This window comes from Exophiala dermatitidis (assembly GCF_000230625.1).
Source record: "Exophiala dermatitidis NIH/UT8656 unplaced genomic scaffold supercont1.6, whole genome shotgun sequence".
Classification (NCBI taxonomy): domain Eukaryota; kingdom Fungi; phylum Ascomycota; class Eurotiomycetes; order Chaetothyriales; family Herpotrichiellaceae; genus Exophiala; species Exophiala dermatitidis.
In genome coordinates, this window is record NW_008751651.1 from 120447 (window position 1) to 148393 (window position 27947).

The following is a 27947-nucleotide window of genomic DNA, read 5'->3' on the forward strand; positions in this document are numbered from 1 at the left end:
AGTGAAACGACATGACACGATGACCACGAATATGAACACGGTAAAATGACCAGAAATTACGACCCAGTCACATATCTGCATTCGCGTGTGGGTTGAAAGCGAACTCACTTGTACTACGCAGTCAAGTTTTATGATACCAACGATGCTGGAAGCGTTAGCGATTTTTGTTTCGGGAGGATCAAAGCGGAATCTGTGTTTAGTCTTGTGTTTGGTTTATCTAGTAATATAATTGGCGCTGCGGTATATTGTAGGTATTCGGATCTGGGACAATAAAACACTGATATTGGTCGCAAGCTAACGGATGCGCTGCTGGAGGAGCTTTGATGCGGTCCAGTCGTTCAACTTCATGAGCAGGCCCTTATGATGGCCAGTTGGTGTTAATTTGCTCGGTCCTTGGTCCTCCTAATGCTTCTGACCGGGCGACTCCTGTTCAAGATGAGTATTCTCGATCAAGTATGCATCCCTACTAGGTGTTAATCGACAGTGCGCACCATAAGCTGCTGCTTTTGTGTATCCGGTTTGTAGATAGCAGGTCCAAGTCGCATAACTTTCGAGTTTTGGCGTGGCCTAGCGTGCAAGACAGCCGGGTACCAGTAAGGTAAACAGCTCAGTTCAATTCAAGTTGCTGAAAGGAACAGGGCCAACAGTGGAAACCAGGTCCAGGTTCCGGCCAATGAAGACAATTTTGCCTTGTTGTTGCTGCTGGGTCATGTTGTCGTCGTTCTCCGAGTTGTTAGTATCGTCGCTGGCTGGTGCCGGTGGAGGCTCAATTATCTCAAAGATTTCCCGGACACCTTGCACGATTCTGACGGTGCCATCGGTGATTGGAATGAGTCCCTTTGTTCTGTGAATCTCGTATTTGCGGGTCTGTCCTTCCTGGCGATCTTCGGCCTCCCAAAGCACCGTCTCCAACCAGTCTTGCAGTATTGACACCTCACCAGGGTCGACAGGTCGCAAGGGGAAGGTCAGGGTTGAAATGGTCGGGTCGAGGTGAGAATGACCTTTGGAAGAGAAATCCGGAGCCGGACCGGATGTGGTGGTGGTGCTACCAGTGGTGGAGGTAGGAAAGGTGGAATAGGCGTTCAGATCAAGTACTGTCCCGCTGAGCGTGTCGACGCGTGAATGGTCTGTACATACTAGGCGGGCAAGGCCGTTGATGGAAGACACGCGTTGTCGAATGGTCGCGAGCTGTGTGTCCGAGACTAAATCGGTCTTGTTCAGTATTATAACGTCGGCGTGGGAGATTTGAAGATGCGCGGTGGTCAGGAGTGGTGTGCTATGGTGATCACCAATTTTGCGTTCATCGGCCATGTCGTCCACCTCCACCTCGTCAGACTGCGGTAGTTCGTCTGGAGCCGGCTCGTCAAGACTCTTTAGGATGTTCTTTGCGTCAACCACGGTGACAATGCCATCGAGGTAGATACTGCTACCCAGGCCTTCATCCATCCAGAACATCGGGGCAATGTTTCCGGGATCTGCCACCCCAGTGGTTTCCAGCAAGATATAGTCAAAGTCACGCTGGCGTTCGACCAAGGACTCCAAAGCCGCCACACCGCTGTCCTTGACGCTGCAGCAGATGCAGCCGTTCGCCAGGGGGATCCATTCCGTGGTGGCTTGGTTGTTCTGATTGACCGTCAGGGACTTTTCAATGTCGGCCGTGTTGCCAAATTCTGCTTGTGGGTAAGTACATGTCAGACTGAGTTGATGCAAAAGTGGTTTCAGAGAGCTACAGTAACTCCATTATTCGTCAGAGTGTAATGGGTGAAGGACTGGTTGGGAGGACGCCCGAGACCTAACTTGCCATTAAGGATGACCGCGATCTTCTTGCCGTGCTCCGCTGTAAGAATATAGTTGAGCAGAGTCGTCTTGCCCGCCCCGAGATATCCTGGCTAGAGGTGAGTATGCGGACAAATCATTCATCCGGGATTCCTCGATGGCTTTTACCTGTGACAATGGTAATCGGTACTTTCCTCAACGGCGACCCATCTGGAGAAGTCTCTGGGGCTGCGGCCGTTGAACTGACGTCCACGAGATCCGGTATCTCATCGTCCATGCCAAAAATAGGTGACTGGGCCAATGAACCAGTGCCGTGAATCGCTTATTCTATAGCCCGCTATGAACATCCACAGTTCATTAGACGCTACCTTACCACTGGCTTGTACTGTACACTGATTTAATGTTTCTGGATGATGTCGGTTTGCTGCAAAATTCTGGTTCAACGTCATGCGAGACCCTTGATGTCGTTACCCACGCGGTCTTAGTGTGACGCTAATGGTCGATCCCGCAACCTTATTTTGCTACGGCAAGTGGCCCGAGGCGCGTACTTCAGTTGCAAGTTATTGCCCGCGGGCGGCTACTACCAACTGATTGGCATTCAACCTGGCAAGCCTCCTATCACCGCCGAAGAGCCTGAAGTATTAACACTTACAAGCATGTCTCTGTGAGGCCGAGTACAGCACCATATGAAACTGCCCATTTGATATCGTCAGGAAGCGCAGCTATTCCTTCCACCCGAGACACCAGTGTCGATAGGACCAGCGTCTGTCAAGCGCTCCTCCACCTGCACCTGTCGGCTCTTCCACTCAATACGACCACGACCTGCGCTCGATCGATGTCCTGATGGGTATTTGATGGCACTGGACACAGGCTGGACTCTCAAATCATCTCTTTGGTCTTCGCCGCCGCCGGATAACATAACACAAACGGGTGTTGGTATTTCAGAAGCTTAGCGCCCACGCCGACGAGACGGACCTTGTCCCAAGTACATCATGGCTGCGGTGAGCCCTGCCAGGTCGGGCGTGTCGCCATCCAGCTCTCCAAGACTTCCTTCACCTCCGCCCATCCCCGAAGTCCAGTTTGGCCCGCAAAGCCCCGGCATGGGCGACATATCGAAAGAACTGTCTCTCGACGCTACTTCGAAACCAGATGAGGGAGCTGCGCGGCGGATAAGACCAGGCACGAAGGCTGCCGAAATGGCAATGGGACCTCCTCTAGTACCGCTGAGCCAGGTGAGTGCATGTACTGTTTGATTGCGCTTGAGGAGGCTATGCAGCATAACTGACCATACTGCAGTTGGATTCCCCGTTCCAATTACAGGAGCATCTCAAGTCACTCTATTCACACTTTACACATAATCCAGGATCGACGCACACCATTCCGATATCGAGAGAGGCGGCTGTCGCGCTGGCCACTCCGCCTCAGATCAACGAAACCGAAACCGTGGACAGAAATCTGTGGCTCTACGAACTTTGCCGATTCTTGACACAGAAGGCCAACATCGTCTCCATCTTCCTGATGAACGATAATCCACCCTGCTCTGCCTTGACATGCCAGGAAATGCGAGCGAGCGAGTGGCAGTATCTCTGTGCTGTGCATGAGCCCCCCAAATCCTGCTGCGCGATTGATTACTGCAATCACACGCTCGACTGGGCGGCCAATGTGCTGACAAGTCCCAAGCATTTCCCGTCGAGGCTGGCGCTGGGTGGCGAAGCTGGAGGCGCGATTCAAAGCATGCGGCAACTGACAAACATCTTCCGGCGAGTATACCGCATATTTGCTCACGCCTGGTTCCAGCATCGGGACGTGTTCTGGTCAATCGAGGCTACGTACGGGCTGTATATGCTTTTCAAGGTTGTTTGCGACGAGTTTCACCTCATACCAGAAGATAGCTATACGATTCCCCCAGATGCAGAGGATGGCCGGGAACCCATCGACGAAGCCGAGAGAGACAGAGACGTAGAGCGAGCTTCTGCCCCGGCTGTCGGGTCGCGGGTACAGATTCTGCGCAAGGATGTCGCTCCCTTGTCGGGGACAGGGACACCGTCAGAAGATCCCGCCACTTTGCCTTCATCATCAGAGGACGCAGCGGCAGGGACGACAACAACAGTCAGCACGGCGGCAACGGCACGCCGCCACCGACATACTCCCAGCACAGGCAGCCATGTTGCCACCATCACCGAGCAACACGAGGACGAAGAAGAAGTGACCAGCGCCATCGTCGTACCGAAAGCTAGCTCTCATCCGTTTACCATGACTTCCGGCACCAGCCGCAACGAAGTGTCGTCTGAGTCAAGGTCACCGCCAAAGCAGAAGCCAGATCTCCATGCCGATAATAATGCCGGACAGGGGCAGTTTCCAAAGCTAGATATTGCGTCAACAGTTCCCCGCTATGAGCCACGTGCCCCTGCCGACCCTACTCCCACAGGCACAGCCGAGGACATCGATCCCCTTTCCGCAAGCACACAGCAGCCCACACCTACACTTTCTTCTGAGGAGACGGAAGAAGAGCCAGCCAGGCATGAGCATGCAGCACCAGCGGCTGAGGAAGACCACGCGCAAGCAGACGATCACGGCCAGACAGAGGTAGAGGCAGAGGCACAGGAACAAGATAAAGAACAGGAGGAAGAAGTGACTTCACCCTCAGGTGGAAGTATCCGTACCGGGGGCCCTGATGTTCTCAAAGCCATCCTTGGCCACATCAGCGACGATGGCAAGCAGGAAGGATCACAATCACAACCAGAGGCGAAAGATATCCAAAAGGCTGAAAAATCGATGAGTTCGAGTCCCCCAACACAGCAGGTTGCAAAGAGCGAGAGCTCATCGGGTTCGGGGGCTCTCGAGGGCCATAATGCCGAACTTGGGACGCAACACTCGGAGAGTGAAAGCCAAAAAGACACAAAAAACGAAGATGTGGCTAAGAATGATGATGACCCGTCAGAAGCTCAGGACAGGGACAGACCTTCTGATGAACAAGAGGCAGTGGAGGCGAAGACAGATGAGTAACCAAACCACATTCATAGTGTGTTACTAGTACTGTAGGAACAAGGTCAACATCGATTATTTGCCGACGATCTTCTCAAGCGCAGGGCATGCCAACACAAAAGCTATCGAGTAGATTGCCTACTAGTATTCAGCCATTGTTCCAGACACACAGCGTCTTGTTTTTAAATAGTCATGAATGGAACTTTCAACGAGTTTGCATCAGACTAGTAGGTAGTGGTGCTTCCCCTTCCCACCAAAAAACGCCTCCCATTGCGCCATACTACAGGTTAACTACTGTAACAGGCTGGTGGAAAAAGTAATCCCGTCTGCCAATGCTGTATTCCATGCCATGCCCTTACAAATTCAAAACAACAATCTCTAGCTGCAGTGATGGACCTCCTCCCATCAACTCCCACCAGCATAGCCGGGGCGTAGCTTAGCCATCCGCGGCTCGATCAAAGGGTGCCATTGGGCGAGGAAAGTGATTGCTGCAGATAATTCCACCAGCAGTCAGCATCAGTATTTCCATTGCCTCCACTTTTCGCGTTTGTTCCGGTTTGGCGGCTGAAGGAAAGGAATCGACATGTCGACCAGAAAAAGAAAAAGACAGGGACAGTAGATCAGGTACATACCCCACATGATGTAGCAGCTTGCAAAGCTTAGGATCAAAGTGCTTCTCCATATCCTAGAAGATGTATCACCCAGTTAGCATGTCAGTCCTTTGCTCATCGTGCTAGCGATTCGATCCGTTGAACTGGGCGCCTTGGCCTGCTCTGCCCACCTGCTCTGCCCTGTAGGAGACGCTGTTTTGAACTCCGTGCCTGGACGCGAACAGAAGACAGGCGGGCAGGCAATGGAGCCATAAATGGAGAGACATCAGGGAGTGGTGAGTTTCGAACACGTACGTTTGATTCTCGCCCTTTGGACTGAGAAACCATGCTCCGACGCTGAGGGCCACAATGACCACAAGACCGACGATGAGGGACGCCCTGTAGTAGTGAACAAATGATACAAGTTAGTCTTTCCTATCATCTTGAAGAGAGCAATAAGTGTTTCTCAGAAGTCCAGGTCACGGCCGCATCAAATCAAATCAGCGAAAATAGGCACAAGTACTCCGCAAACTCGAACGCAGGTGGTCAACTGCAGGAAGGATGTTCCCGAAGAGGAGACGAGACAAGACATCTTCGTCTCGAAGCCCGTATATCATCCTCCCGTCGTCATCTCCACGTCTGCAGACTCTTGTGTTCCCGAATAAAAGACCACCCAAGCGAGATACCACAACGCGCTGGAGTGGTGGAAAGATGGTTCCCTCCCCGGCACCTTTGGTCTGATATATCAGGAGTCTAACATCACCTGCTCCCAACACCACATCCGAGAGTCTTCTTTCACGGTTTCCTTCTCAGCGCATCCCCCTGGTCGTCGGAAGACGATGGTTTTATTATACATCCACTCTGACAAGGAACCTCAAGAAAGCCGAGAAGCGGCACGGCAGAACGGGACTTGCAACACGCAACACGAACTGCTCGTGACAGACAGACAAGACGGAACGGGATCGGAGGAGGGAGGGACATCAGACGGAATCTGGATTTCGCCAGAGACATACCCGTTCGCCATCTTCTCTTTTCTTCGTGACCCTTGGTCAAGCCTCCTTCGCTGTATATAATCCTCCTTTCGGGATCTCAAACCCCGATTCTGTCTCTTTCTATCGCTGCTCTTCGTAGGTGTAGTCGAGAGGTATTGTAACCGGTTGGTGTCGTCGGCGGGCGAGGCGATCTTAGACGGGAACTGCAGATCGTGGTCCAGACAGAGGCAGCGGCGTGCTCGTCACGGTGCTGGAGATAGACGGGACAGGTCTGTCTCGAAGATGGTGGATCGTTGATACCCGTCGATTTCACGTCCAAAGTACTGTGAGAGAGTTGTTGCTTGGACCAGTCCAAACAGTGTGGTAGTCACTGCTCACTACTACACAGCTTCAATGACGGAGCCTGAGAGCCGGAGTCGGCAAACCTGCCTAAAATGCCGGTCGACGTGAGGACACGAGGCTGTACAACTTGTTACGCGTCAGGCTGTGCTGCAATGCTCGAGCACGTCAGGTACCAGTAGCACCATGATCCATGTCCCAATTCATAAGTCCTACCTGGTATCTATAGTATGGACCTACTAGTATTGTAGATATCAGGTGTAGGTCTCTAGTACTACCAGTTGTAGAATCCGCCCCCCGTCAATCCTTATCAGGCGACAGCGATTGACGCATTACGACAACAGACAACACCGCTCAATGAACCGGTTGACATAATGGCAATTCGACCAAATTGGTATTGGCTTACTGTAGACTATGAATCTGACATTGTTGCCGTTCACCAGCAGAGAAAAGTGGAAGACGCAAAACCAGGTCCAACCAAAAGCCCTGGTGCAATGCTTCCAGACTGTCCTAACTCCCAGTCATGCTCTCACTCACGCGCCTTCTCTGCTCTTGCGGTAGTTGCTCTCCTGCTCAACCTGCAGTTGATCGATTTCAGGGGCAAGCTCGGAGAGGATTTCGTAGGCTCTCTTGTGGTACTCGAGCTGGGCAGCGATCAAGTCGGCAAGGTTCCGAAGTGGTTCGGGCGTGTCAAGAACCTGGTATTTGTTAGTCATGGCATCCAAGTGTGCGAAAGAGTGCCGGAGCCGATGCAATGGCTTACATTTTTCATGACCCCTTGGGCATCCTCAACCTGCGAGACAAAGTCGTCTTCCTTGGCCTCAATCTCCGCTCGCGCTTCCTCGCTGAGTGCAGTCTCATCGTCTGGATTCATTCCTCGGGCCTGGACCTGGTTCTTCTTTGCAGCCTTGGTACTATCCAGCAGCAAGCGGCTGTTTTCGACCGCCTTGCGAGCCTTCTGGGCAAATTGGATGTTGGTGTTCAAAGTGGTGTTCCACCCTGCGAGGAATCGTGCCTGGATTGCATGGTCCTGGGCGAGTCGGGCCTCTCCAACCTTCTCTTCGGCCAAGGCATACTTCTCGAGTGCAGAGGCTAGAGGATCATCACCAGAAGGGTTGCTCTGCTGAAGAAGCTGAGAACTCGCCAGCGCAGCCCGGGCGATCGCGTGGTTGAAAGTCTTGGGTTGAGGTTTGGCGGAGGGAGGGGCAGTGAGGGCCGCTTGGGCTTCAGCGGGACTGGAAGCATGAGAGAGGAGAGTCACTTTCTCGGAAATGCTGCGTCCCAGATCGGTAAAGGATTCACGGATGTTTGGGGGGTAATCGTAAGCCTCATTTTGGTACTGGTTACTGCAAAGCAGTCAGTAGGGGTGCCGTAGCCTGGCCGGGCTGGGGCATCACGCACGTAACAGCGAGGAGCTTTTGATGGACTTGTTTCAAAGCATCGACTCTCTTCTCAAGTTCGACATAGTCCGCAGGAAGTTGGGTCTGGTAGTCGGATCAGCGTATTGAGGTCACCCAAGTGTAGTTGGCACCACCCACCTTTTCTTCCGCTCCACCGAATTGTTCCTTGAGATATTGCTGACTGCGTTGCGCAAAGGGCGAAACAGTCGAGTTGAAGGCAGAACTGTCGCGATTCAGCTGGTTAGTAAACGTACATCTCATCAAGGGGCAGCGACGCGCTCCGCAGGCGACGGGTGGATTGAGATAGGCAACAACACCTTGACTCGACGCGAACTTACCTGATGTTCTTTCCGAAGGCTGAAAACTTATCCATGATTGTGAATTGCGAGGGCGTGTTTCAATAGATACACAGCCGAGAGAGGAATTGTATCAGGTGCAGGAGGATGGACAGAATATGAAGCTGAACTTGAACAGGAGGATCCGCAGTTGTTGGTTGTGCAGTGTTTTGGAAATAGCGGCAGGCTTACGTCGTTAGTGTCAGCAACGAAACATGTGCCTCGCGCGCTGCCCATCTCACAAGCGGTTTACTAGGTACCTACCTGGTAGTAGTATCTGTCCTTCACTAGTGAGGGTACAGTCGCACCCAGTTTACAGCCCAAGCTTACTACAGTATATCGCTTGATCTTCTTGTGAGTGAAACCTATCATGAATCTTTGCGGCCGTGTCTATCATCCAGAAACAAGACATCTTCATAAAACCTCCTGCCGAAATCATGAAAACCCAAAGAAATTCGTCACTGTGCAATCAAGACTAAAGATCATAGATAGTCCATTCATCTGTTTTCATCTGTCGCCTCGTCTTCAGCGCCATACCAAATGTTTGCTGTTATCCCCGACCCCATTGAGTTGAGCATTGATTCAATGACAGCTGACCTTGTATGCGCGCAAATCCGGTATTTTCCTCGCAAGCTGCCGAGATAATTGCGGAAATGAGACCATTAGGTCAATGTCGCCATCATAGCTTTGATGATTGCCGGACTGGGAGCAGCGACAGAGCGTGAACGACCTATCACGCCGTCAGGAAAATCATCAACCTCCTTTAGCGACTAACGACATCCTACCTCGCCGGTCTTTCTTGACTTCCAAGATTTCATCACCACGGCGTTCAATGATCACTTCCCCACGAGGCGATGGTGATCGTTCGCGAACCCGCTCGACCTTGACAATTTCTGTACCGGGATCGCGTTCGTATCTCCTCTCGCGACGCAGGGCTTTTCGTTCTGCCTCGAGGCTGCGGATTTCTTCCTTGATGTCACGCTCGCTGCGTTGTGGCTTTCGATCAACAACAAGTGCTAGTGGGCCAACGTGAACGGAGTTGGAGTCCTCGAACTCATCTTCCCGTACAATCTTGCGTTCAATGATAGTTTCATCGCTGACAGAGGAGCCTCTCCGCCGGGTGGTGCTTGAGCGGTGCGTGCGTGCGGGTGAAACCTCCTTGACCACTTCCTTCTTCTCAACCACTGTCTCCTTGACAAGGCCAGGCGAAGATCGCCGGCGTCGGGAGCGTGACCGATGGGATTTAGGCGAAGGCGAACGAACTGAAAGCGCATCCCACTCACGAACCGAGCGTGGAGCCTGTGTCAACGGTACAGTCTTAATTTCCTCGACTTTTTCCGACTTTTCAATGACAAAATCTCCATGGCGGGAGGATCTTGGAGGAGCCTCAATGAGCCGGGTAGTGGAGACTGAAATCAATCAGAAGACGATCTGGAGAAGGCTGAATCATGCTTACCTTCACGTTCACGATATTCTTTACTTTTGGCGAAAATTTCATCGATGTTTTCCGGGCCAAGAGCCTTCTCAATGATGATAGTACGCTCATCCTATAGCATTTTAGTAACGACATCGTCGGGGTTAACAGGGGAATGGTGCTTTCTACCTCCTCGTAGTACGGATATCCCAAGTCATACAAGACCTTGGTGTGAACGAGTCTCTTTGGCATGCGCGTCTTGCCACGGCGAGGGTACTGCTTGACTTCCTTCTCCTCCTTGACCTCTTCGAAGAATTCCTCTCTCATCGTTCGCCGATCAGGTGATGGGCTGCTATTCCGTCTCCGACGCGAGACCCACTCCCGCTCACGATATTCTCTGAAGCCATCATCACCGTAAAGGTCGGGATCTTGCACGCGGACATCATCATAGTATCGGTCGTCGTACCGGGGCTGTCGCCTGGGCGATGGCACTGGCACAGGAATCAGTTCTCTCGGAGGAGGGGCTCTTTGGGGAACATAGTCATCATCGTAATCGCGGTAGCGTCGGGCGGGTTGGCGATCGAAAGTGTCCAAGCTCGACTGGCGGCGAAGTAGGCCGGGCCGTGGCGGTGGTTCGGGCCTGGCTGGACGCTCGGGCGCATATGGGACCATTTGGCCTCGTTGACCCCTTGGATCATAGTAGTCGGTCTCCTCAAAGTACTTGCGCTGCGTCGTTCCACGCGGTCCATATCTATCTTCTTCATAATATCGCTGGTCTTCGTAGACCGGCGCCCGCCGAGGGGGGAAGTCGGCATAAGGCGGACGTTGGTCAATGACAGGCGGTGCTCGAATCTCTCGTTCTCGTGCGAAACGATCGGTGTCCCAGCGTTGGGCAGGCGGTTCACGGTAGGGCAGGTTGCCCTCGGAATAACGAGGATCAGGCCGATAGCGAGACATGGCTGGAGGGTATCGATACTAGTATGTTGAGATTGCGGAAGCCCACAGATGGTCACTGCCAGTGGCAGAGATCAAAATGTAGGTGTGCGTTTCTGTGGAGGGGAAAGACAAGGCTGGCGCAGTCAGACTCAGAACAGTCCAACCCTCGCGTGCCTGCGGTTTGGTTGAGCGCTGGGGTATGTACAGGTGATACCTGGTAGTGTTACTGGATGTGACGGTGGACAAAGAGGCTGTGAGACCTGAGTCACTCTGTAGCGGGCGCAATTCTGAGGAGGATAGAACGGGAAGGCTGGGAGGTCACTTGAATGGTGGTGCTACTAGTACAGTAGTAACTGGAGGAGGTCATGATCTTGCCTTTACAGTAACTATCACTGTCCCACTCAATCATACCTGAACTAATAAAGTGCTGGGTGCTGCTACTGGGGAAGACAACCTGCTACAGACGCCTGCGCAACACGAGTTGGGCTCTCCTGCTCCCCTGCTTCCCTGCTGCCAGTGATGCCCGCTGATGCCCTGATGACGTTGCTGCTGCCGCCGCCATCTCTTCATCCACGTCCAGGCCACACTTAGTTCGGTTCTTCTGCCGGCGTCAAACCTCTGTTCTTTCTTTCGATTCTGGCGATTGGGCAGCAGCAGAACCAATCGACTTCTGTATTTCGTGTTTGTCAAATTCGTGTCTGACTTCTGCTCTACGCCCGCCGATAAACACCAGTGCCCGTCGGGACACTGTTCGAGTCTCCATTATTTCGGCGCAGTTGGGCTCTTAATAGTATACCATTCGATAACGAACCATGCACCATGGCACTGGCTCAGCAACGTGGCAGGGCAGGGGAATGAAGGGCTAAGGAAAATTGAATATTGAATGCTGCGTGGAATTGCAGACGTCCGGTTCGCCTGGAGACCATTTCTGCCAAAGTCTACCTAATGCTAACCTCAGCCTCCGAGGCTGTTGCAGATGCAAGATTCAGCCATCCATCGATCCCGTAGCCTGCTAAACCTCACTGCTTTCCGAAGGCGCAGTAACAACGCCTGTGACAAGACCCCAGTTGTGATAATACAACGCCCTGCGTCGCAACTCCATAGCTATGCCTGTGGCCCGTAGCAGGCGCCCTGGTCCCTTTCCCAACGCCTATTGCACTGATGCTTCATGATTTGATGCAAAGAGAAACGACTCTAGGCGTCCTTGCCCGCAGCGTTAGCTGTGCCCGCTGCACTACCACCGCCCGTCAGCTTAGCAGCTTGGACCGCACTCATCTTGTGAGCCCAACCTGGCGCAGGCTGCGGTCGGCGCACAGTTCGAATCTCGTCCGTGGATATGCCGGGGACCCGGATATTGTATTGTCGTTCGAGGATGATTTGAAGGTCGCGTAGTTCAAGGCTGGATGAGCCACGAAGCTTGGCCAGCTTACACGCGGACGAGACTAGTTCATCGACAAAGTCGTCGGCAATGGCGAGGAATATCTGGAGAAGATGTTAGTCGGCATGACCAGCGTACGAATGTGGGTGAGAACTTTCCTCTTCAGCTTCAGGCTCCAGTTGCTCCTCTGGTCCGGGACCGCAGACCTCGCGAACAAGCTCGTTCAATTTCTTCTTGGACAACACACGGCCATCCTCGCTCGATTCCAAAACGTAGCCGGGAAGCGCGGTAATGGCCGGTTGCGCCAGCTGGCCGGGCAGTCCCACGCCTGCGCCGCCGGTCAAGGTTGGTCTGGATGGTGGCATTGCAACGGGTTTGGGCTCAGCGACTTGTAGGTTCTTCGTAATGACTGGAGTGGCGGTTTTTGCGCCATTAATACTCGTGTTAAGAGGATGCGGATGGCCGCCCGGTTGAGCACTATGTGGTGTGGCTTGAGGAGGCATAGCCTGACCTTGATGTGAGACTGGACGAGGCGCTGCCGCTGCCGCTGCCGTTGCGTCTGCTGGAACCGTTGGAAACTGTGCCTGGGTTGCGCTCACTGGCGTCTGTTGACTGGTTGCTATTGCGCTTTGTCCGGGCTGAGGCGTCGCACCTGGAACACTGCCAGCTTGGGCTGCGCTTGCTTGGTTTCGGGCAGCAGACACAGCACTACTGATCGAGTGAGCTGTCGGGCCTTGAACTCCAGATTGCAAGTGAGGGACAGATGAAGCTTCTGCGAGTGCGCTGTCACCAATTGCACCACTCGGCGCTGCTTGCTTGGTGTATTGATTCTGAGGCTGGGCGGCGCGAAATTGCTCTTGCTGCTCGTTAAACTTCTTCATGAACTGAGTGCTCTCATTTACAGCTCGATCACACTGTGCGATTTTATTGTTGAACACCTCGGTTTCTTGCGGCGTCAAAGGATTGCCGGCCTGCTGTCGCTGTTGGGCTTGTCTCTGAAACTCGGTCCTCTTCTGCTTCGCCACCTGGAGTCTCTGGAGAGCTTGTCCTAATCTTGCCTTTGCCTCGCGCAGCCAGACTTCGGCGGCTTCCGTACCTTTGGTCATGGCTGGAGGATAGTAGAAATGTTGTTCATTCACTTTGCGCTGAATCTCGGGTAACAGCTGGTTGAACTGCACGCTACTGCTTCCATTTTGGCCCGCTGTAGCCTGCGCTTGGCCACCTGTGATGCCTGGGGCAGCCTTCTGGGCTTGTGGTTGCGCCTGGCCTTGCTGCTGGGTCGCCTGCTGTTGCGCTTGTTGCTGGGCTTGCTGCTGGGCCTGTTGTTGAGCCTGCTGTGCTGCCTGTTGCTGCGCCTGAGCCGCCATCCGCTGTTTTGCGTTCTGCTGCCACTGTTTCATGCCAGCCATTAACTGGCTTGACGTCCGCACCAGGCCTTGGTAGGCTTCGTTGTACTTGGGATCGCCTTGCGGCGTAGTATTCAGGACCTCCCAGAATCTCTTGACTCCCTGCTCATACTGCTGTTTCTGCGCGGGATTCAACTGCGGTAATCGTTGAACTTGTTCGGGTCGGATAAGGGAGGCTTGTTGTTGCGGCGCAGGCTGGGGTGGCCGGGCTTGTTGCGCGTTGCCTTCCATGGCCGGTAGAGTGATAACACCGTCAAGTTCTGTAGTTTTCAGTATAACACCGCAGATATTTCTGGTGGACCCCCAGACACTAATGGTCGAACAAGTATGGATCAGGAGAATGAACAAATGGGTGAGATCAACACTGGGCGTGGATTCAGTGTTGAGGAAGATTCATGGCTAGAATGGCCAGTAAAGTCGGGACAAACGGCAGGCCGAGCGTGGTGAGACGTGCGAAGTAGAGGCCGTTAGGGTACGCGAATGCGCAAATGGAGGTGATCGAGACAGTGGCTGGTTAGAGGGTAAGAAAAGTGTATCTCAGAGTAGGATGAAGTTGAAGTGAACTTGTTCAAAGTGCCCCTCAAAGACAATACAATATATTCGACGCACTTGCCTGACAGTCTTCGCTGCCTTCAACACGCACTGCCCACTGCACGACCACATTGTTCTCTGACTCTTGTGTTCTCCTTTGCTACTCGACTACCTATTGTACCTGGGTAGGTAATGGATTGCTTGATCCGTACCACTGCTTCATTCCCTTTGTTGGTGCTCGTCTCAGTCATTTATGCTACGTGTGTACCAAATTGAGCCTTTCAAGCCTTCAACCACGCGTCCACCAACTCATTGTCCACGGCCTCATTTCTCTTGCTCACCATGCTCCTATCCCACTGCAGCCATTCTCCAGCCAGCGCATTGCCAATTGCAGATCTGACCACTCCGACGCTGACATCGATGATGTATGGCCGCTCGAAGCTCTGGTAAAAAATTGTTGCGCCGCAAGTCGTGCAAAAGCTGCGCAACACAAACTCTGAACTCTGATAATGCTTGAGTCCTGCGATTTGGACCGCGTCCTTGGCCTTTGGCCCGAAGATGACTGGCTCTTCCTGTGCTGTCAAGATCTGTCCGGGCGGGATATACGTCCATGGCTGCATCGAGAATCCCAGGGTGAGACGGCATGATCTGCAGCAGCAGAATCGTGCATAGTACTTGCTCCGGTCTGAAGGTACGTACCAGTCTTTTTGTCCTTGGTCGTAGGCAGGCGGTACTATGTGCAACTGGACACCGCCGCAGTGACATGCCACTGGCAAGTATTCGCTTCTTCCCTGGGACGCTTCGTTGAGTCCTTTGGTTCGCAATCTCTGGAGTTCGTTCTCGGGCATAGGCTCAGCGCCGTCATCTGGTTCTGTGAGGAAGCAAGGGACAGTTCTCCCGCCCAGGCGAGTCATGTACGGTGCGATCCCGCCGTCGTGTGCATCGCCGACATATTCGTGAAATGTCACTCTTGCGACGTTGTCAAGCCTTCCCTCTTTGGTTTCGCCCTCAACCCGCCTAATATCAGTCTCGACGATGCCTGCGCAGGCCAGCCATCTCCCGTCACGCTCAGACCGTACAAAGACATGGCACCCACATTGCTTACAGAAGAACCGCGTATATTTGCTTGAAGTTTTGTAGGCAGTTGTATGGCTTAGGCTCTCCTCGCTCGGGCTGCGTTTGAGTGTGGCATACCAGGTCCCTAACGCTCCCGTTGTATGCCGGCATGTATCGCAGTGACAGATGCTACCCTCGAATGGACCTTCTGAGGATGCAAGCAGAGACGCGGGCTCTTTTACGAGTCCACAGAGACAGGTCAAGTGCTGCGGCGCCGCCATGTTTCCAGTATATGCCTCGGCTCTTAAGGCTGTCGACGAGGATTGCACAATCGAAGAAGTCTGCTGGTTTCGGCTTCCGGCCAGGTCTCTTGTGATCCTGCTACAGCCTGAATTAGATAGTGGGACCAAGTTTTCTCGGGACTGGGTGTACCATTTGTGGGTTTGTATCAAGTTCCCCGTGGGGCTGTGACATGGCATAAATGGGGTAGACCGAGTATATGTTTACATCACATCCTCCTTCGTATTCGCATAATAGGTAAACTTGACTGCTGGAGTCGTATTGCACACGCCCTCTGGCACTTATTGCAACATCGAAACATGAGGTTGCTTGTACCACCTCGCTATCAGGTGGCTCACCGGCCCATTACGGATGTGTATCATCCAACGGTGGCCCAGCATTATAGAAATATATACACACGCATCCTAGCGACACTAGGCGGGCCCTCCAAGCCATACCTGGTAGACAGCCTCATAAGAGACGTCACATCGCATCCCACGTCCACCCTGAGAAAAAACGGCCATGCCATGCATCCCATCCCACCACTGGCACGCCTACCATTATTCGGGCACGATGGCGCCCATGCTACGCCAAAACTCACACCGATACCCTCGTCCGGCCTCCCAGGTCCACGCATTGACCAAGGTAATGTTGTTCTGCAGCCCTGGATTGCCATACTCGGTGATGTTACGTCCAATCTGCGTGATGTCCATGGAGAAAGACGTTCCTCCGGTCTGCGAGAAGAAGAAAGTCGAACGGTCAGCCAAGTTTAAGGTAATCACCACGGCCATCAAATCAAACTTGACGGTTCACGAGGATTCAACGTTGCCTTGACCAACGTCGGGTCGGAGCCAGGGGATGGGAGACCTAACTTACCTGGTTCAAATTGATCTGATATGGCGCGTACATGGAAAACGGGGGCCAATTACTCGCATCATTGGAGTACGAAGATGACGACGACGACGACGTTGAATTCGAGGACGAATTCGAGGATGCCGATGCGCCAATTGCAATGTTGGACGGGATGCTGGGGTTGTTGGTGGTGATAAAGTTGCCCCAGATTTGCCTGAATGCCAGCGCCAGATCAGGGCCGACATTGGACGGGGCTGGGCCAAAATCTGTTTACAAAAAGAGTCAGTATGATATGGCTACCCTATCTCTGGGCACTGGCAGGATTGGGATTCCGATTCCAATTCACATACATGCACTGACATCGGCCCCGTGTAATGCCGGCTCCACCGAGAACTGGTACTTGTACGAAGTTCTTCCTTGATCGTTGTATGCAATGGCCATCCAATAGGAAGGGCACACAAAGGTTGTTTCCGCATAGATGTTCTAGTTTTCCTTGTTAGCAAACAACAAAGTTCTTGACATGTTTTGGACTTCTTTCTCTTACATCTGCTCTCTGCTGCTGTCCTGCTCCAACAGAGCTTTCGTTGAGCGCGCTAGCCCCAGACTCGCCCGATGTGGCATACAAGGGTGCATCGGCGTTTGCAGAACCATTAGAACTGGGATAGTAGAGAAGAACCTTTGCGATATCATCGTTTGTGAAGAGTGGGAACGTCAACTGTAGCCACGAAACGAGATCCTGTTCGGTAGTGATGTTTTGCGGAGTGAAAGATGGCCCTTCGTTGGCATTGTTTCCGATCAATGCATTCTTCCCATTCACCCGTCTTCTTAGGAGTTGCTGACTTGGGAGGTCTTGGATGAAAACGCCGTCCGTGCTTTGGAAAACCCATTCGTTAGCAAAAGTTCAAGTTACGTGTAGAGCAAACCAGGTTGAGTTGGGGCAATAGTTACACTGGTAGAAAAGCCCACGTTCCAAAGTTTCCTGACTGGGATATCGTGGCACTGGCATTGATCAAAGTACTCGTGTCTTTTGAGACCAAACATTGAAAAATGGTTTGCGGATTTCTTCCATAAGGTAGATTCGGTGCACAACCTGCTTGTGTTGCGAACGCATAGTAGGCTTGAGAAGGGACCCAGTCCTTATAGCCATATTGCATAGGCAAGTAAGGGGATGCGGCGATTGTCTGCGATGCAGTTCAGCTTCCCAAAAAATGGGCAACAGGGTAATGCAATCTAGTCCCTTACATTGACGAAGAGTGATTGACCTAGACTTCCGCCAAAGGCCATGTCTTGAAGCATCACGGATCCGCCACCTAATGAGTTTCAGCACAGTGTTGCTGTCAGTCTCAGGGCATGATATATTAGCAACATACCAGCGCTTTCCCCGGAAATCGTCACCTGCGAAGCATTTCCGCCGAAAAGCCCGATGTAGGATTGCACCCATTGTAGGGCGAAGTGCTTCGCATGCTGTCAGTGGTCAAGCAGATCAGCTGCCGATAGAAGTACCCACCTGGTCAAGAAGCCCTGCATTGACGACGCCGTTGCGGAATACTTCGTCGGAAGAAAGGAACCCAAACGCTGCAAGCTGCTCCCCTATCAGCCAGATACAATGCCAGAAGGCGTCAGGCAGCGAACCCGATACTGAATGGCCACACCAACGAAGCTGTTGTTGTTGGCATTGATGATCGTGGAGAGATCCTGTCTGCCATTACCGGCTCCGTATCCGCCACCGTGGATCCAGACGAGAACCGGAAGGGGTCCGGTAGCGTTGCTTGGAGAGTAGACGTTCAAGAAGAGGCAGTCTTCGCTCGCACCGGTCTGGTTCACTGCATTGATTGATGTGCTGGCGTCCGGTCCCTGGGGACAGATCGGTGCGAACGAGGTCGCACTAATAACCGAAGACCGGTTCTGCTGTGGTGCTGTTGGTGCCTGCCATCGATTCGAGCCAGTCGGTGGTGCCGCAAAGCGTATGCTGTGTTGTGTAAGCCGTGTAGACCGCCACTCGTGGAATGCCTACCCTCGCCAAATGTTCAGACCAGAGGTACTATTTGATGTTCCTTGATAGACCTCATAGCCCAAATCCACTTGCAAAGAAGAGGATGACGAAGAGTTTCCACTGTATTGTCGAGCTTGAAGCGCCGTCGCAAAAGGGTTTGCCTTGTACTCAAAGCTGGGACGCGCCGTGCAGCCAGCCAGAAAAAGGATGCAGGAAATAAATATAGACAACATGATCAACGGCGCTCGTTAGCACTCAGCAGAGGATTTGACGAGGGGTGAACATTTCAAAAGCTCGCACTCTGGCTGTAGCCAGTATATCTAGTTGCTCTGCCATTCTAGAAAGTTTGCGCACGGAAGACGGCACGAGGGTACATCGATCGCGCCGCACATGGGCCCTCAGTGTGCGAGCGGCATTGGAGTGTTCATCCTCATTAGAGCAAACGGAACAGGCGGAGTCGAAGCAATAATGACATGGGTTCTACAGGAATGGCCAGAAGCTGTTCACGTTGGACAAGGAAGAGCTCAGGAGTCAGTGCAAGGTCCAGGGCGACGTCATGAATCTGTTCCACAATTGATTGATGGGCCTTCGAGTTGATCGTCCAAAAGCGAGGACGGTCGGGGGCCCCATGCACGAGGCTGACCAATCGGAAGGCCTGACCGGCGTTCGTGCGATCACGTGGGTCAATTGGCAAGCTACTCCACTTTCAAACCGCAACTTGAAGCCATGAACAGCACGGCAGCTGGAAGCAAACTTTTCAACCGGAGCACAATTCAACAGGATACCCGGGCAATGTTTTATTAAGCCTCAAATGAACCGAATAAGTTCGAGCTTGTATCTTTTTGTGTCAATCTCTCGGAGCTCGACCCTTCCCATCTTCGAGACCAGCTTAACTTCCAACGCCACGCTATGCATCAAGGTGCCCCTACTAGTATACGAGACGTTCGGGGCAGGCAAAATCAAAATCAAAGCAGTACGCGCATGAGGCCTCCCACCAATGATCCGCCACGGGTAATGCTTTGAAATACAGTGGTACAACTGCAGGTGGACCGAAGATCCGCTTTGGTTTGGGTTTTCGGCTAAAGGTCAACTCAACCCCGCAAAGAAAGTCGTTCGTCCCGGCATGACACCGGTTCGTCTGGAGGTGCATGTCTAGTCGTGACCGTCGCCCCGACATTAAAAGTTATGCACCAGGCAGGTTCTTCAAGTCGCCAAACCCACCATGAGGCGGGGGTTGTTCACCGAGCCAGCTGTCCTCGACTAGCCGTTCCTTCTCCTGGAGAAGGTAACGGTAGGCGTGTTTGATGGTTGCGTCACTCACACCAGCAACCTCGCTAATTTGTTTGCTGGGCTTGCCGAAGCCAATCAACCAGCTTGCAAAGAAAGTACAAGCGGCAGCGTTGGAGAGGGGACTGCGCCCAGCCAGGCCTTCGATGGTAGGAATCTTCTTGGCAAGGGCTTTGGCAATGGATTCAACTCGAAAGTTCAGACCGACCATATTGCAGTATCTGCCACACAGATCTTCTGGTTTGGTCGACTGCGTGCCGCGGTACTCAAGCACGTCTCGGTTCGCAATCCCTCCGCTGCCTTCGACGGCCTGGATGTTGTCGTGGGCAGCCTTGGTCAAGAACTTCTCCAAGTTCTTGTAGGCGCGGCCAATTTCCTTCTTAGGGACCGAGGTCAGTCCGAAGATTTCGGTGAAAGACCGGGGAGTCTTTAGCTGACGACAGGCAATGAAGAGGCATCCGGCGAGAATGACATCGGTCTGTTTGCCTCGGAGAGCATTCGCTTCGTAGACCCGCTTGAAATACATCTTCGCTGCCATCTTAACTGGCGCAGTGAGCTTGGCCTTCTCTCCCCAAGCCTCGACCTGTGCGTAGGCAGCCTGCAAAGCCTTGTCTGCCTTGTTTTCGAGCTGCATAGCCTGCGCTTTCTTGAGCTTGCGTGTTTCCCGGGAAACATTTGGGCCACCCCCTCCGATCATCGTTCCCGCATTGTTGGTGAGGAGAAGTTCGTTGTCAGCTTCACCCACACGGTTTGGGTCCTCGCCTTTGCCCTCATCCGAGTTGAAGGTTCGCCATTCAGACTCGTAACTGATCAGTCGCTCAGCCAAAACCATCCCACAGTTGGCGCAGATAGTGTCAGCATTCTCTTCGATAAGATCAGGGGGTACCTGTTTGCAATCTGGGCAGATGAGATGTGTGTTCAAGTTTTCTCGCCATGCGGGAGCATCTGGCGGTTGGTTCTCAAGGCCCGCAGTAGCTGCGGCGGCGGCCGACATTTTGCCTGCAGGGATCTTCTTGGTACTCTTGGTAATATGTCCGCTCAGCTTCCCCTGGATGCGCTGATTCTGGCGCTTCTTAATCTTATGGTAGGAAGTCCTGAGGTTATGATTGTTTGCGAAGGTTTTGACGAACAACGGAGAATACAGTTTGGCGGTCGTGAGCGCAAAGGCCGGCGTGGCCAAGTCCTGTCCAGACAGAAACTGTGAGCCTCACCCGGCTGGCGGATGTTACTTGTTTGTCACTTCGAGCAGCGGGCAGAATGGAACTGAAATTTAGCGGAACTGGACGGGATTGTATGATTTCTTTTCTTCTTCTCTCTGATTTGAGCAACGAGGTCGCAGTGCAGACGTCGACTTGCAGTCGCGGATCGTCATACACTGCAGGAACCACATGTCAGTCAGGTCCTCAACAGGCTAAAAGTAACCCAAACGAGGAGTGAGCGGCTGGTTCATGTCAACTATCTAAAGTACCTTTCTGAAGGAGTAAGAAGATTTCGTGTGATGCTGAATCGCAGTCGCTTGAAACCGGCGCAAGACTGAGCAAGGACCTGACTTAGACCTCAAACCAGTGAAGGTCTCGTGAGTCAAAGACGTTGAAAGTATCTCGGAGCACGAAAGTCGCTCGTCGGCCCGTCGTTCGAGAATGCGCACTTCGTCAGTGTAATCTTCTCTGATAAAATCAGACGAGTCGACAGAGATGATATATGACGGTTTCTGCGATGGAAAGGTGGCGGTGGGATGAAGAAGAGAAGGTGATGGAAAGGAGGAGCGAGGCGCGCTTTGAAATATCAAGGTTGAGAGTTTGTCAGAGGCTGGAAGGTCACGTGGACGCGCTGTTCCTAAAATGGTTCTAGCGCCAAAGCGAGCTTCAAGGAATCAATCGAGCTTCATTCAGATCGGATTGAGCACCCATTGCACCCTTCAAATATCAGCAAACAATGGCGCAGTCACTGAGAGCCAGCGTGAGTTTGGTCTCTGTGTGCATGAACCGTTTGACAAGACTGACGCGGGTGATAGACTCGAGTCCTAGCTCGCATGAGCTTCCGAACCATGCAGGCTCCTCGTCGGAGCTTTGCAGTTTCGTCAGTCTCGAAGATGCGTACGCAAACCCTACACGCCACGCCCAGGAAAACTACTAACGTCTGCAGCCGACCTGATTCAGGACTTGTACTTGAAAGAGCTCCGAGCATATAAGCCAGCACCGCAAAAGGCATCCGACGCTGAAGGCCACGTCCAAAAATTTACACCCCCTCCCCCACCAAAGTCTCCGGAAGAAACCAATCTCGCTAGTGAAATGAAAGAATATGAAGAACAGGTGGTGGAAGTCGAAGGCCAGAGCGCGGCTGGCGAGACACAGGCGGAGGAAGACTTCTTTGAGGATATTGAGGAGGACGATGATGAACCTGCCCACCATTAATTGGCCACGGACGGATTTTCGAGCGATGTACAGGAACGGTGCTTCGAGCGTTGAGGATGATCAGAAGGTCTCTTCATCACTTTTTTAGACGGGTGGTCTCTGCGATCCTGGAGGAAGGCCTCTGAAAATGCTACAAGTTCCTCGACAACCATACACTCCAGTTTGCAGCCTCAAGATCGTTTTGCGGGTCGATTCCAAAAGACCGTAATGGCCGCGAAGCCCTCTAGATCTAGGTCCTCAAGGTTGTCGTGTACCAGGTTGGAGCCCGTATTTCTGATTTACATATACTGTCTACAGGCACAACGACAATGGGGTATGTCCTACGTATTTTGCATCTCTAAGGGCTCCAACAAGTTCTGGCAAGCACCGGCATTGGCAGCAGCTTCATCTTGTACTGGCCCTTGGACACCACCGGAGATGGATCTTTTGCCAGGGCTGCGGAGGCCATGCGTTGATAGGCGTTGCACCCATGCATGCCAACGTCCGCAGCGCCGTGGAGAACGGCCGGAGCACCCGCAGTCAGAACTCTGTTCCCCTGTCGAGCCATGTCCGCAACTAACACACTCTGATCTTTTCGACCTTGGCGAGGTTATGCTGCCGTTGCCGTAGCCGTACCTATATTGCGTGACGCGACCCGTGTAGAGAGAAACAAGGCGTGGTCGTGATCGAGTGATTGGCGTTTTTGCCTAGCGAAGTGACAGGGCGGACCGTCGCACAAAGATAGTAACACCAGGGGCCACCTGCTCGGCCGAGGGACGGAGGGACGGGTATGCGCACGGCTCGCTGCCGTATTGGAAGTTACAGGAAAGGCGGCGCCTTATCACGGTAGGACGATGGAGCGCGGGACTCGAGTATAAAGAGTCGCCGGAGAGGAGCATCTAGCAGTAGTCCGGCACGCGAGAACTCGGAGGGCAATCTACACACCGGGGATCAGTATACAATACAACGTACTAGTGAGAGATCCCTGATGTTTCAAGGCTCAAGGTTGTCTTGAGTCAAGATGTGCGCAGGCGCCGGCGGTTGATGACGCCGATGAGGGCCCTAGGAGGCTGCGCCCATTCAGCGCCTTCGCAGCCCCCGGTCGCTGTGCTTGCAACATCCACCCGGATTCAATCAAGGTTCATTTCCACACGAGACCGACCGACCGCAGCTGGACTCTGCTTTCGAGATCTCCATCCACCACTTCTTACTGTCGTTCATCTCTGCACTCTGCTTCTCCCGCGTGTCGATTCTACTTCTTATTCTTCTTCAATGTGTATCTTCGAGTATTTGTGAACCCGCGTCCCCCGTCTGTCGTTCCTAGACCGACCTTATTCTTTCTGTTCTTATCAGTCCACTACTATAGTATCCGATCCTCCCGGCCGTTCGTTCCCTGAGCACCGCGTGGCCTTGTCTTCGGTCTTCCTGTGATGCCTGCTGCCAGTCCTGTCTAATGGCGGGATCTAGAAGAGAAGAGATACAGACAGATTCCACGCGGGTCTAATCTATTGAACCCGCGGCCAACACTGCAATGGCTGCACATGTCGAGGGGCAGGTCATGCCGGCGCTGCCTGCTCACGTCCTCAGCCCCGTTCACTCAGTCACTCCTCGTCCTGACTCTGAAAAGGCTTCTGAACGTCCTTCGGCGGATCTAACTCGCTCTGCAAGCTACACCTACATCTCAGAGTTGCAAACAGGAAGAGAGATCCGTCCCCCTGCCATCAAGCGAACCTTCTCAGAGAATGTCCTCTCGCTGCCGCCTGACCCTTCAGCCAAGTTGAACGACCTACTCAGTTCTGCGAACATGGTTCTCTTCCGCAGAGCATCTAAAAAGGCCAAAAAGAGGATGTCGACCGCTATTTTCTCGCTGCCCCCAGACGAGGAAGATGCCCAAACACGAACAAGCAGGAAGTCGTCTTCTGAAAAGGAGGAACCTGCGAAGAGTCTGAGAGGATCGGTTACAGGCACCATCCGCACGTTGGCTCGCAAATCCTGGGTTGGCTCTTCGTCGCGGCCTGCATCCCCTGCGCGCAAAGAGGGCGAACTGGTGGGAAGAACTAGGAGTTTGTCGCCGAGCAAGGTCAAGGCCGATGAAGAGCAGGAAGTTTCAACCGTCTCTGATCTCTCCACCGTGCCATCTGTTTCGGCCACGTCATCTGCTGAGTCGCAAAACCAGACTAGGGCTCGGGGCAATCAACCTGACCCTTCTCAGTCCAAGAAGAAAAAGGGCAGCAGTCCAAAACGTCTATCGAGAAATGCTTCATCGCAGTCACTAAAGAGCCAAGGTTCGACAGAAAAATCGCAGTCTAGAATTTCTCTGGTTAGATTACCACCTTTACCGAGCCCACACTCCTCCGAACGACTGGCGACGCTTGGTTTTGAGGCTGGCAAGAAGAAGGACCCGCTATGGTCGGCTTTTCGGACGATCGACGGTGAGTACACGAATTTTCACAGCAGGGCAAGTCTTCAGAAAGCCAGGATACTCCGAGGCACTTTGCAGCCGTTTCTGAAGAAATACGCCAACCATCCTTCCAACCATGACCTTCGCGCCGAGGACTTAGATCGCCGGGTGGTTATCCTGAATAAATGGTGGACTGGTCTCCTTGAGCTGCTTCATGGAACGAGCAATCAGGCAATTGCGGGAACTGATCGACCGGCATTCTTGGAAACAGCCACTATGATCATGTTACGCCCCGAATGGAGAGTGCCGGTGCACATGTCTCCCATCGGCGAGTCTACTGTACCCTGTTCGATATCGAAGTCAAAGTCCAGCAATTCTCTAGAATCGGACGAGGCGGATTTCCTCACTGACACCATTCATCGGAACGTGCGGAACGTGTTTGTCCAGAACTTGCTCTCACAAATGGCATTTGTGGTGGAAAAGGTTTCTATCAAAACTGCACCAGCGAGCCTGGTCACCTTCGCAGGGAAAACATGTGCATATGCCTTCTTCTTTTGCCCAGGCATGGCGGACTTGCTGGTCAGGTCGTGGCGCCTGCCTTCTGCCGTCGTGAAACGGACTTTCAACGAGCTGGGAATTACTCGTGGCTACAAACTGGACTTGGTCTCGACCGCTCTGGCCGGACACTTCCCAACTGCGGTACGCAGTCTGTCCGTTTCATCGCAGGCAGCTCTTATGCGCCATTTGCAACAGCGCGGTCAGATGCCTCCTGGCTGGAACGGAACCGAATGGGGCCTTAACTGGGTCGCACGATGGTCCGGACGAGACAGTGACTTGTTCTTTGCGTTTGTCAATCAGTACCACCTGTTGGTGTCGGACTTCCTCCCAGAAGAGATATCGACAAAAGACCGTGCTGGAATTCCTGGGTTCGTTCCGGTATGTGCACAGATGTTGGTCGTCCTTGAGAACACCATCTATCGACAGGCTGGACAACCTGTCGTCGACAATTATTCTTCGGGCGCAGGTTATCCCATGGACCAAGCAGATGCGAGGGCCCCGCTGCCCATGACCATGGCAAACGCTACCCGATCGATTGCGGAAAACCGGCTCATCATCCTTCTGAGATATGTACTCAGCGACCCTCAACCTGACCATGCACCCTTCCGAAATTTGTTTCTTGGGACCTTTGACATCATCACCAAATGCGCCACGCGCAACATCTCCCTGTACAACAATGAAGCTTGTTTTGTTATTTGCGATTTCATGGAGGAAGTGCTCCCCATCATGCTACGCTACCATCAGACCTACAACGACACTCCAGTTCTTGATTGGCCGTTCTGGATGCAGGTCTGGAAGCAAATGATGCAGAGCGAAACCAGCCTCACCCAGATCCGGTTGATCGCATTCCTGTACACTACATGGTCCATTTTAATTCTTAATGAAGACAGAAAACGCGAGCTCGTCCTCGACTGGCTCTTGGATGAGGCGAATTTCGAGAGGAACTTTTGTCATTGGTCCCCAATGGTCCGCCACTACTTCTACCGACTCTTGTGTTGGAGGGTGGCCCGGTATGATGAGGAGGTATCGGAGCTGGACTTGTAAGTCTGAAACCATTGGCAAACGGAGACGTTCTTGTGCTAACGATTGTGGTAGGGAAATTTTGGAAACGCTTTCACTGCGCCTGAAGAAGTGCTGGGCACATTATCAATACCTCGTTGCCGAAGCTGAAATGCGAGGCCTCCTTCCGCCATCCTCAGCTCCTTGTACTCCTGCGCCTAGCCGAATGCTTGTGATCCTTCGCACGGACAGCCAGCCGATCTTGTCAGCCTCGAAGATGGATTTTGAGAGTCGCCTGCCTCCTGCGGTGGTCACCCAGGCTTCTCCTTACCAAAATCATTCTTCGGCCCTGAGCACAATCCCCTCCGCCGACGAACCACGTCAGGGAAACAAGAAGCGATGGAGTCTCTTCCGTGGACTGACTGCCTTCGGAGCGAGCTCGGGAAATAGCCGACCTGGAGAAGTGACGCCACCGGGCAGTCCTGACGAAAACGGCTCGACTCCAGGCGGCGACAATACGCCGGGCCCCAATAGTGCCATTACCGCGAATCGACCATATCGACCTGACACCCCTCCGCATCAAGCGTTTTCCTTCAAGTTCTCGCTCGAGTGGCTTGGTATGGGTAATAGCTTGGAGCGCCGAAGCCAGAACCGACTGTTGACAATTCCACAACTCCCACACAACGCGGAAACGATCCTACGCTCACGACAGAACTGTAACGTCAAAAACAGTGGCGAAACTGCCGGCAGTGAGTCGAAAATGGAGACAAGAAAACCAGAAGTGAAACCACTCAAACCGCGGGATCATGAACTGAACACGGCTCGTTACTCTGGACGAGCACTCGCCGAATGGGCCCATGTGGTACATGATTGCCGGAGCTTCTATAGCCGACGCAAGCAGGATGGCGTGCCACGAGACTCCTTGGTGGAGACGCCGACCATGGGCGTCGAGAATTTCCGATTCATGGGTTGAGATGATCAAGTAGATGAGTGTTTTTGCTGGCGAGTCAGGGGAGATGGGCGGGCGAGCATCAAAGCGACAAGCATGCAAACAAGGCATGCAACCATTCATTCGTTTATTTCTTCACTCGTTCGACTAGGAAAAGCTTTGTCATGAGAAACACCATAGAAGAACTGTTGGGCTGTGATGGATTGGAGCTAGGATAGCTGGACGGCGCACGACTGGTGATATGGGCCCTGGTAAGCCATGGATACCGATACTGGAAGAGGTCAATGGAGTTGCTTTTGTTTAGGCGTTATGGGACGAACTGGAGCCAAACGGAGAATTGGCTAGAGCAGCAGAACTTTGCTCTTTGTCCGCCTGGGGCTGGAATCAAATCAGACATGACAAAACTGTTCGCAACATGAAACTTCTGATTGAAATGGCCTTGACGGCGGTACTGGCGCTTTCCTGGCCATCTGCTAACCCACCACCGTAGCTACCCGGATAGCGATTCAGTTGTACCTGTTGTGCACTTATTAGGGGCAGAGCCGCGTCTACAGACGAAGGGGCTAGCTGCCAGTGCCACCACGTTGAGGCACAAGCCTGTGGCTGACTAATACAGCACAAAGCTGCACACGTGCTGTCTCCCCAAAATTGGTCTAGTACAGCATTATGTAAGCTTCCCCTTATCTCACAGTAGGTGACAGTTCTCATCATCGAGTTCGAGACCCACATATCTCTCTCCGCATTTTTCTGTGCCGAGGACGAGAGATCCGAGGATGTACGGATTCGATGTGACGCTTAACGCTTCTTCCGCCGGAATGGAGAATCGAGTCCACGACTCGGATGCTAATATTACTGCCTTCTGCATGGCCGTCTTCTTCAAAGATTCCGGGACCTTATTTGATTGATCTATATACTTTACTGTAGGGTCGAGGAAAAGGGCCGTTCTGGAGATCTATTCCTTCGTCTCAGGTTTCGTGCTTTCTGATCTTTGTAAGACTGGAGAGTACTTTGACTCCCTTGGTTTCTGGTTCCTCTCATCCGTCTAGCTGTTCATCGCCCTGGTTTCTCAGGACCGTCTTCAACAGCGCGGGCTTGTGT

At 52.9% G+C, this 27947-nt stretch overlaps 10 protein-coding genes across 10 annotated transcripts; 3 read left to right on the forward strand and 7 right to left on the reverse strand.

Moving 5' to 3' along the window:
* Positions 1-147: 147 nt before the first annotated feature.
* Positions 148-2207, reverse strand: HMPREF1120_06879 (cobalamin biosynthesis protein CobW). Its single transcript, XM_009161090.1, has 3 exons — positions 1945-2207; positions 1802-1885; positions 148-1670 (listed from the first exon to the last, which is right to left on the reverse strand). Exons 1-3 carry the CDS (start codon positions 2051-2053, stop codon positions 613-615), a joined length of 1251 nt encoding a protein of 416 aa, XP_009159338.1. The 5' UTR covers positions 2054-2207; the 3' UTR covers positions 148-612.
* A 561-nt stretch (positions 2208-2768) lies between these two features.
* Positions 2769-4782, forward strand: HMPREF1120_06880 (uncharacterized protein; the record flags this gene model as incomplete). Its single annotated transcript, XM_009161091.1, has 2 exons — positions 2769-3008; positions 3073-4782. The coding sequence occupies 2 exons, from the start codon at positions 2769-2771 to the stop codon at positions 4780-4782; spliced, it is 1950 nt and encodes a 649-aa protein (XP_009159339.1).
* Positions 4783-7044: 2262 nt separating this feature from the next.
* HMPREF1120_06881 (uncharacterized protein) lies at positions 7045-8582 on the reverse strand. Its single transcript, XM_009161092.1, has 5 exons — positions 8421-8582; positions 8221-8305; positions 8084-8166; positions 7446-8028; positions 7045-7380 (listed from the first exon to the last, which is right to left on the reverse strand). Exons 1-5 carry the CDS (start codon positions 8453-8455, stop codon positions 7216-7218), a joined length of 951 nt encoding a protein of 316 aa, XP_009159340.1. The 5' UTR covers positions 8456-8582; the 3' UTR covers positions 7045-7215.
* A 79-nt stretch (positions 8583-8661) lies between these two features.
* Positions 8662-11262, reverse strand: HMPREF1120_06882 (uncharacterized protein). The gene is made up of 4 exons (XM_009161093.1): positions 10021-11262; positions 9874-9964; positions 9203-9826; positions 8662-9147 (listed from the first exon to the last, which is right to left on the reverse strand). Exons 1-4 carry the CDS (start codon positions 10786-10788, stop codon positions 9080-9082), a joined length of 1551 nt encoding a protein of 516 aa, XP_009159341.1. The 5' UTR covers positions 10789-11262; the 3' UTR covers positions 8662-9079.
* A 699-nt stretch (positions 11263-11961) lies between these two features.
* Positions 11962-13782, reverse strand: HMPREF1120_06883 (transcription initiation factor TFIID subunit D10; the record flags this gene model as incomplete). Its single annotated transcript, XM_009161094.1, has 2 exons — positions 11962-12249; positions 12352-13782. The coding sequence occupies 2 exons, from the start codon at positions 13780-13782 to the stop codon at positions 11962-11964; spliced, it is 1719 nt and encodes a 572-aa protein (XP_009159342.1).
* A 581-nt stretch (positions 13783-14363) lies between these two features.
* On the reverse strand, positions 14364-15419 carry HMPREF1120_06884 (uncharacterized protein; the record flags this gene model as incomplete). Its single annotated transcript, XM_009161095.1, has 1 exon — positions 14364-15419. One exon carries the CDS (start codon positions 15417-15419, stop codon positions 14364-14366), a length of 1056 nt encoding a protein of 351 aa, XP_009159343.1.
* Positions 15420-15977: 558 nt separating this feature from the next.
* HMPREF1120_06885 (carboxylesterase type B) lies at positions 15978-18495 on the reverse strand (the record flags this gene model as incomplete). The annotated part of the gene is made up of 10 exons (XM_009161096.1): positions 15978-16151; positions 16294-16535; positions 16620-16752; positions 16814-17141; positions 17218-17450; positions 17512-17579; positions 17640-17724; positions 17777-17851; positions 17902-18238; positions 18284-18495. The coding sequence occupies 10 exons, from the start codon at positions 18493-18495 to the stop codon at positions 15978-15980; spliced, it is 1887 nt and encodes a 628-aa protein (XP_009159344.1).
* A 950-nt stretch (positions 18496-19445) lies between these two features.
* On the reverse strand, positions 19446-20543 carry HMPREF1120_06886 (transcription initiation factor TFIIB; the record flags this gene model as incomplete). The annotated part of the gene is made up of 1 exon (XM_009161097.1): positions 19446-20543. The coding sequence occupies one exon, from the start codon at positions 20541-20543 to the stop codon at positions 19446-19448; it is 1098 nt and encodes a 365-aa protein (XP_009159345.1).
* A 941-nt stretch (positions 20544-21484) lies between these two features.
* Positions 21485-21963, forward strand: HMPREF1120_06887 (F-type H+-transporting ATPase subunit H; the record flags this gene model as incomplete). The annotated part of the gene is made up of 3 exons (XM_009161098.1): positions 21485-21508; positions 21564-21645; positions 21695-21963. 3 exons carry the CDS (start codon positions 21485-21487, stop codon positions 21961-21963), a joined length of 375 nt encoding a protein of 124 aa, XP_009159346.1.
* Positions 21964-23473: 1510 nt separating this feature from the next.
* Positions 23474-26873, forward strand: HMPREF1120_06888 (uncharacterized protein; the record flags this gene model as incomplete). The annotated part of the gene is made up of 2 exons (XM_009161099.1): positions 23474-25941; positions 25997-26873. 2 exons carry the CDS (start codon positions 23474-23476, stop codon positions 26871-26873), a joined length of 3345 nt encoding a protein of 1114 aa, XP_009159347.1.
* Between the last annotated feature and the right edge of the window lie 1074 nt (positions 26874-27947).

Excerpts from the sequence above, each read along its gene's own strand:
- HMPREF1120_06879 (XM_009161090.1), bottom strand. The coding sequence starts at position 2,053 with ATGGACGATGAGATACCGGATCTCGTGGACGTCAGTTCAACGGCCGCA. Across the intron at positions 1,886-1,944 it reads ACCGATTACCATTGTCACAG|GATATCTCGGGGCGGGCAAG; the intron begins GTAAAAGCCATC and ends ACCTCTAGCCAG. Across the intron at positions 1,671-1,801 it reads GATCGCGGTCATCCTTAATG|AATTTGGCAACACGGCCGAC; the intron begins GCAAGTTAGGTC and ends ACCCACAAGCAG.
- HMPREF1120_06882 (XM_009161093.1), bottom strand. The coding sequence starts at position 10,788 with ATGTCTCGCTATCGGCCTGATCCTCGTTATTCCGAGGGCAACCTGCCC. Across the intron at positions 9,827-9,873 it reads AGAATATCGTGAACGTGAAG|TCTCCACTACCCGGCTCATT; the intron begins GTAAGCATGATT and ends GATTGATTTCAG. Across the intron at positions 9,148-9,202 it reads AGTCAAGAAAGACCGGCGAG|GTCGTTCACGCTCTGTCGCT; the intron begins GTAGGATGTCGT and ends ACGGCGTGATAG.
- HMPREF1120_06881 (XM_009161092.1), bottom strand. The coding sequence starts at position 8,455 with ATGGATAAGTTTTCAGCCTTCGGAAAGAACATCAG. Across the intron at positions 8,029-8,083 it reads CAAAAGCTCCTCGCTGTTAC|TAACCAGTACCAAAATGAGG; the intron begins GTGCGTGATGCC and ends ACTGCTTTGCAG. Across the intron at positions 7,381-7,445 it reads CCCAAGGGGTCATGAAAAAT|GTTCTTGACACGCCCGAACC; the intron begins GTAAGCCATTGC and ends AACAAATACCAG.